This window comes from Aulonocara stuartgranti (assembly GCF_965226115.1).
Source record: "Aulonocara stuartgranti genome assembly, chromosome: 2".
Taxonomy (NCBI): domain Eukaryota; kingdom Metazoa; phylum Chordata; class Actinopteri; order Cichliformes; family Cichlidae; genus Aulonocara; species Aulonocara stuartgranti.
The window spans coordinates 30,113,111-30,121,136 of record NC_138940.1 but is presented as its reverse complement, the minus strand read 5'-3'; the positions used below and the strand labels follow the sequence as shown (position 1 = coordinate 30,121,136).

At 38.3% G+C, this 8,026-nt stretch overlaps 1 protein-coding gene across 2 annotated transcripts; it reads left to right on the top strand.

Annotated features, from left to right (window-relative positions):
• Positions 1-574: 574 nt before the first annotated feature.
• On the top strand, positions 575-6,903 carry LOC309687393 (uncharacterized protein). Of its 2 annotated transcripts, none has more exons than XM_082502347.1 (6): positions 575-772; positions 1,242-1,559; positions 1,745-2,002; positions 4,789-5,109; positions 5,635-5,892; positions 6,473-6,903. In XM_082502347.1, exons 1-6 carry the CDS (start codon positions 724-726, stop codon positions 6,652-6,654), a joined length of 1,386 nt encoding a protein of 461 aa, XP_082358473.1. In that variant the 5' UTR covers positions 575-723; the 3' UTR covers positions 6,655-6,903. The 2 variants fall into 2 exon arrangements, with proteins under 2 accessions (XP_082358473.1, XP_082358474.1); XM_082502348.1 differs by lacking the exon at positions 575-772 and adding an exon at positions 1,039-1,110.
• The last annotated feature ends 1,123 nt before the right edge of the window (positions 6,904-8,026 follow it).

Here is an 8,026-nt window from a genome sequence, read left to right as displayed (position 1 = left end):
TTCTTTCCACTGTGTTCCTGTTAATGATAAACTACAAATTTAACCTAAATTACTAAAATATCGATATTTTAATGTGAGAATCAATTCTAGAACATAAATGATTGGTATCGGAGGAATTGATATTTCAGCATCGATCCGCACATCACTGCTCTAAACTGAAAAACAACTTCTCTCTTTTCTCTCTCTTTAGCTCTGTTCTAATCACTTCCTGTCTTTTAGTCAAAGGAGCTTGCAAAGAAAAGCGTCTGGACTTCTTTAAGTTGCTTGAAAGTGTTTCTTTTTTCTTCATAGATGTGCACATCATATACTTTGGATCAGAACCAAAATTACTTAAGATGAAATATAAATGGGGCTGCTGTTGAATTGCATTAAAATACATGAAATTGAGGTAGATCTGAGTGATGGGCAGGATAGTGTTAGTTTGTTACAGATGTAAAAATAGTCAATTGACAGTGTGAGTAATAATAACAATAAAAAATAAATTCTGCTAAGTAATGAAAATGCTAGTTGCACTTCCTTTTTCACATATTCACACACAGAGCAAGAACAGTCTTTCTATTGGTTCTTTAAGTATGTTGGTTTTGCTTCCTTTTTTAATGTGATGAGCTTTTTAAAACAGACAGATCAGTAGCAGGACCCATTTCTGACTGTTAACTGCTGGACATATTTGCATGTCATTTTTTAACATACTCTGTGTCAACACACACTGAACAGTGAGGAGACATGAAAGCTGTGCTGGGATTGATGGTGATTCTTCTGGGACTGTCTCATGGTGAGCTGTTCTTCTTAAATGTGGCACTTATCGCTTAATATTTTTTTTAACCTGTACAAAATATCTGACATCATACTCAGGGATGTTAAAGCAGGACAAATACTTACACAAAGTTCCAATATGTGTACTTTGATTAAGCACGGTAACGCCATCATCGCGACTAACGCGATTAACATTTAACTCACCTGGAGCTCAGACTGACTCAAAATCCCTGGAATGTCTCTGTCAACGCATTTCAAGCAGTTTGTACGAAGGCTGTTCTTTCTACGCTCCAGACGGGATGAGTGTGAGAAGAATTTTAATCGCGTTAATCGTGATGATCGGTTAGGATCAATTAGGTATAAACATGGTAATACTAAAATACTTTTTAACAAGTAAAAGTCCTCATAATTTAATTTTTATTGTGATTTATTTGCCAGAAACTAACGAATCACAAATGTTTGTCTTTTTAATGTTTCAAAATTGGCAGGTGTGGAAACTTACTGTCATGACAGACAGGATGGAGCTCAGTGTTATAGAGCTTTGGGAGGAACTGTGGACATTCATCTGATGGGGAGCACCTCAGAAATATATAGATACTACTTGTTGAAGAACTCAATAAAAATACTAGATGTGAGAAAGAATGAGGTTATTTCTAATACCATAGGAGAGAGAGCTTATTTTCCCAGTAATGGAACATTTAGGATCAATAATCTGAGCAGGACAGACAGTGGTATATATACCCTTCGAACCTTTGATTCAGATGGAACAAGATCAGGCGTGCAGACTTTACAGCTGTTCATTCAAGGTAAATGTTGGGAAATGCAGCCTTTAATTGATGTAAAGTGATATTATTGCAGAGCGGACGAATTTAGGAACTATGGAAAATCAGCCATTAAGTTACAGACCATGTAAAGTTACACAGAAGGAAGCATAGTGCATGAAAGTGCATCTCATTATATTATCAAAGTCATCTGTGCGTGTTTCTCTCAGCTCCTGTGTCCTCTGTCCTGCTGGTCTCTGCGTGTCTGTCCCAGGGAGAGATGAGGGTATCCTGCTCCTCTGAGGGAGGGGACAGTCCTCAGTACAGCTGGACTCTGGATGGACGCACACTGACAGATGCTGAGCTCCTTTCTGGAAACAATGAGAGTAAAAACATTATTCTGAAACAGCACATCTCAGGACGTCTGACCTGCTCAGTCAGGAACAATGTCAGTTATGTCTACAAAGAGGAGAGGATATCTACCTGTGGTGAGTGAGAACATTTTTGATTTAAAAATAATAATCATGACTTTGTTCATTACGGTCATTCTGTACATTCATTCATGAAGTATTTGTTTTTACGCATAGGCTTCATTTTTATCAACTGCACCTCAATCTTTAGGACACAGGTGTCAGTATGAAACCAACAGGACTTTGTTTATTAAACCAACAAGTGAATCTATTTTTTAACCCTTACAAAATATCTGACATCATCATCAGAGAATTTAAAAGCTAATATATGTGTACTTTGATTGCTTTTAATAAATTAATGTAAGAATCTATTGGCTTCAATTGCAGTACGTGACAATTTGAGAAGAGCTTCAGTTCCTTTTTTTTCTTTTTATCAGTTTAAGTAACAGTGGTAAAATCTTAGATCACTATGCACCTTGGCAGTCTTGTTGCAGTGTGTTTAAGTGAGTTCTGACATTTTAGAGGACTTTATTCTTCCCTCCTTATCAGAGAAATCAAGCTTATTTTTCACTTTGATGGACTGCCTAATTTTCAAGAAACTGTCTCAACTTTTTGCTTGGCTGTAACTATGAATCCACATCTTAAGTTATTTAAGTCATGCAGTCACTACAGATATGCTGAACAATGTTTCGGTTGCATTCCTCTTTCAATTTTAATGCTACCTTCATAAATAAACATCTCCATCCTGCTTGTTTGAGGATTCTTTTTTCTGAAATATAGCTTCCTTTTTTCTGTTTGATGAACACCCATTTCTTTTTTTTCATGAAAAGAATGTAGTGTTTGCATTCGTCTAAAATGTGGAGAATGTATCTACCTGTGTTTCTTAGTTCTTAATATATTAATAAATGTTGGACACATTCGTGTTTGAAATTATGGATGCAGCATTTTGTTCTTCAGCCTCTATTACCTACAATTTGCAAAACTGCTACCTACTCTGAGTAAAACAGTAAGAGCTGACAGATTTACGGTAGTGGTGCTACTACAACTTACAGTGGGGCAAAAAAGTATTTAGTCAGCCACCGATTGTGCAAGTTCCCCCACCTAAAATGATGACAGAGGTCAGTAATTTGCACCAGAGGTACACTTCAACTGTGAGAGACAGAATGTGAAAAAAAAAATCCATGAATTTACATGGTAGGATTTGTAAAGAATTTATTCGTAAATCAGGGTGGAAAATAAGTATTTGGTCAATAACAAAAATACAACTCAATACTTTGTAACATAACCTTTGTTGGCAATAACAGAGGTCAAACGTTTACTATAGGTCTTTACCAGGTTTGCACACACAGTAGCTGGTATTTTGGCCCATTCCTCCATGCAGATCTTCTCGAGAGCAGTGATGTTTTGGGGCTGTCGCCGAGCAACACGGACTTTCAACTCCCGCCACAGATTTTCTATGGGGTTGAGGTCTGGAGACTGGCTAGGCCACTCCAGGACTTTCAAATGCTTCTTACGGAGCCACTCCTTTGTTGCCCGGGCGGTGTGTTTTGGATCATTGTCATGTTGGAAGACCCAGCCTCGTTTCATCTTCAAAGTTCTCACTGATGGAAGGAGGTTTTGGCTCAAAATCTCACGATACATGGCCCCATTCATTCTGTTCTTAACACGGATCAGTCGTCCTGTCCCCTTGGCAGAAAAACAGCCCCATAGCATGATGTTTCCACCCCCATGCTTCACAGTAGGTATGGTGTTCTTGGGATGCAACTCAGTATTCTTCTTCATCCAAACACGACGAGTTGAATTTATACCAAAAAGTTCTACTTTGGTTTCATCTGACCACATGACATTCTCCCAATCCTCTGCTGTATCATCCATGTGCTCTCTGGCAAACTTCAGACGGGCCTGGACATGCACTGGCTTCAGCAGCGGAACACGTCTGGCACTGCGGGATTTGATTCCCTGCCGTTGTAGTGTGTTACTGATGGTGACCTTTGTTACTTTGGTCCCAGCTCTCTGCAGGTCATTCACCAGGTCCCCCCGTGTGGTTCTGGGATCTTTGCTCACCGTTCTCATGATCATTTTGACCCCACGGGATGAGATCTTGCGTGGAGCCCCAGATCGAGGGAGATTATCAGTGGTCTTGTATGTCTTCCATTTTCTGATGATTGCTCCCACAGTTGATTTTTTCACACCAAGCTGCTTGCCTATTGTAGATTCACTCTTCCCAGTCTGGTGCAGGTCTACAATACTTTTCCTGGTGTCCTTCGAAAGCTCTTTGGTCTTGGCCATGGCGGCGTTTGGAGTCTGACTGTTTGAGGCTGTGGACAGGTGTCTTTTATACAGATGATGAGTTCAAACAGGTGCCATTCATACAGGTAACGAGTGGGGGACAGAAAAGCTTCTTACAGAAGACATTACAGGTCTGTGAGAGCCAGAGATTTTCCTTGTTTGAGGTGACCAAATACTTATTTTCCACCCTGATTTACGAATAAATTCTTTACAAATCCTACCATGTGAATTCATGGATTTTTTTTTCACATTCTGTCTCTCACAGTTGAAGTGTACCTCTGGTGCAAATTACTGACCTCTGTCATCATTTTAAGTGGGGGAACTTGCACAATCGGTGGCTGACTAAATACTTTTTTGCCCCACTGTATGTGATACCAATCAATCAAAGCACTGGGTTATCCAAAACATAATTAGGTTTAAACATGGTAATACTAAAAATATTTTTAACAAGTAGAAGTCCTCACATCAGTAAATTTTGGATTGCTGACAATGTTAATGTAATTTTTATTGTGATTTGTTTGCTAGAAACTAATGAATCACAAATGTTTTTCTTTTTAATGTTTCAAATTTTGCAGGTGTGGAAACTTACTGTGATGGCAGACAGGATGGAGCTCAGTGTTATGGAGCTTTGGGAGGAACTGTGGACATCCAGCTGATTGACACCACTGCAGAAATATCTAGATACCAACTGTTTAAGAATTCATTAAGAATATTAAATGTCATAAAGAACAGGTTTCTTCATAATACTATAGCACATAGATCTCTATTTTTTCCCAGTAATGGAAAATTTAGGATCAATAACCTGAGCAGGAATGACAGTGGTAATTACTCCCTTCAACCCTTTGATTCAGATGGAAGATCATTAGGCGAGAGGACTTTACAGTTGTTCATTCAAGGTAAATGTTGGGAAATGCAGCCTTTAATTCATGTAAATGCAATATTGTTTTGGTAATCTTTATAATATAGAGCACATATTTTAAGATACATATATTTTGTGCATGAAATAAATATAATCTACATGATGTGCACTTCATACACCAACGTATTGGGCCACATCTCTTAATCTTAAAATTCAGATGTTTTCACTTCCATTGCCACAGATGTGTGAAACCCATGCAGTCTGCCTCTACAAACATTTGCGAACATGTGTACTCAAGTGTACTAAAGATTACACTGAAGTTGTGTATGTTAGTGTAACATGGATGCTACCTTTTCAGCAAGTTATTTTGAGATATTTCTTCCCTCCCACATATTCCATAATCAACTGTAAGAGAGCGGAAGATTTCAGGAACTACAGAAACTCAGTACTAAGTGGCAGACAATGTGAAGTCACACAGTAGGGACATCAAGTGCTGAGGTGCATAGTGCATGAAAGTGTATCATTTGATGTATCAAAAGTCATATTTGTGTGTTTCTCTCAGCTCCTGTGACCTCTGTCCTAATCGTCTCTGAGTGTCTATTCCTCGGACAGATGAGGGTGTCCTGCTCCCCTGAGGGAGGGGACAGTCCTCAGTACAGCTGGACTCTGGATGGACGCACACTGACAGATGCTGAGCTCTCTTCTGGAAATAATGAGAGTAACAACATCACTCTGAAACAGCATGTCTCAGGACGTCTGACCTGCTCAGTCAGGAACAATGTCAGTGAAGTCTACAAAGAACAAAGCAAATGTACTTGTGGTGAGTGAGAAAAACTTAATGATTATATTATGTGTAATTTATTGTGTTGCACCTGCAGCCATAAACAGACTGTCTTAAACTAACAACAGACTGTGTGTCTGCAAATCTTCAAGATCCCAAATAATAAAACATACTGGCAACCACCAGAACCCCTCATCCTCCCAGTAGCCACACCTATGTTATCTGTTTCACCGTTCTCATATAATCGCATTAATTTGTGCAGCCCACCTTGCAGGGTGAGGACAATACCTCTTTCACAACTGATGTGGTAGAAAAGGATTTAACTAATGTGAACAATGGTAGTGGCTGATTAGTGTAATAGTTTGCACATTTTTCTAATGACCAAAAGACCTTTGGCTCCTGAGAAGAAACAAAACTCCTTTAGGGTTGTTTTAGGAAGGGCATCTGGAATGATAAAAAATCTTACAAATCAAATACATGCCACTACCTGGTGTGGTGAGTCTTTGTAAATAAGGAGTCAGCAAAAAGTTGATTTTACCTGATATGAACCACAGTATATAACAGATAACTCTTCTGTCACATCTTTAACTTTGCTTGTGTTTTTTGTGTCTCTGTACAGATATTTCCTTGCCTATATGTGGTTTGAGAGCAGTTGTGGTAATTGTCTTACTAATTGGGATTTCCATCTACTTTACTTGGAAGAAAAAGAAAAAAGAAAAAGCTGAAGCCTCTGCTGCCCTACAAGCAGAATTCCCAGAAAACTCTGTTTTGATGGTCGAAATGAGAAGTTCTGCAACTTAGGCCAACACTAAGTTGCAAATTTCATCTGGTGAAGCGATGAGTATTTTTGGATTTGGATTCTGTGGAAACTAATAGAAAAAAATATGTAAGAAAAGTAGTCTATAGTCATTTGCCACTTTTTTTTCTAGGTAAAGCTGAAATTAGATAATGCTATAAACAAAAAGAATCAGCCCACTTGTAACTGCTGTTTATACGAAATTTTATTTCAGGAATCTTAAACCTGTTTTTTTTTATGATGCTTTCTGCCTTTTATTTGGGAATTTGTTGAAAAAATGTATTCAGCATTTTGAAGAGTTAAATATGTTTTTGCCAGTGTATTGACAAATAAATAAAGATGTAAATACTCTTCTCTTACTGAAGTGAAAATCCTATATCGAAATACGATGTTATAAAATAAGTTTACATTGTACTAAAGATTGCATTTAATTGAGTAAATATTCATATTGTATACTTTGCTTTAACTTCTACTTCTACACTGCAAAAAAATTTTGTATAACATATTAACATTTATAGTGTACATTAGGTGATTTACAGACATAGTTATACACCTCAGTAATATTTATGAGAACAAATATTTTAGTTGACTAAATAATCATGCATTAAACAGTAAAGGATTTTTGTACTCAGTCTGTTTCATGCTTATTGTCACTGCCAAAAATTTATTAAACTACATCAATCCATTCTCTGCCACTTATCTTTTTTAGCCTATCCCAGCTGTCTTAGGGCGAGAGGCAGGGTGCAGGGGCAGGTCGCCAGCAGACAACCATTCTCACCTATGGGCAATTTGGAGTTTCCAATTAACCTATCCTCACTAACTCCATATCATTGGACTGTGGGAAGAAGCTGGAGTACCCGGAGAGAAACACTGAGAGAACATGCAGACTAGCACAACAAGACCCCAGCCTGATGGTGGGAATTGAACTCTCTCTGGAATTGAACGCACTTCACTAGTTAGATGACAAAGCATTTGGCTATAGAGAATCATAGTTACTATCGCCGTTTACCCGCACTTCATTGAATTTCTTCACTTTGACAGAGCACTGGGCAGAATTCACATTGTGCCAACATCCACCATGGGCCTTCTCCTGGTCCGCACCAGACCACTTTGCCCGGTGCCGATCAGGGGCCCAAGTCCAAGTCCTTATTAAAATAACTAAACTTAAAGTTTTTTTATTTAGTTGTTTTAATGTGTAATAAAAAAAACTGTTATAGCTTTACATTTAGTGAGCTATCTTAGCTATTTTAACATATGGCGGAGAGTAATGATGGGTAGATTACTTCTAGTGGAGTGTATCGTTCAATACCGACATCTGCAGGACAAAAGAAGTATTGCCGGCAAAGTGGCTAAAGCTTGTGCCAAGAAACTGAACTA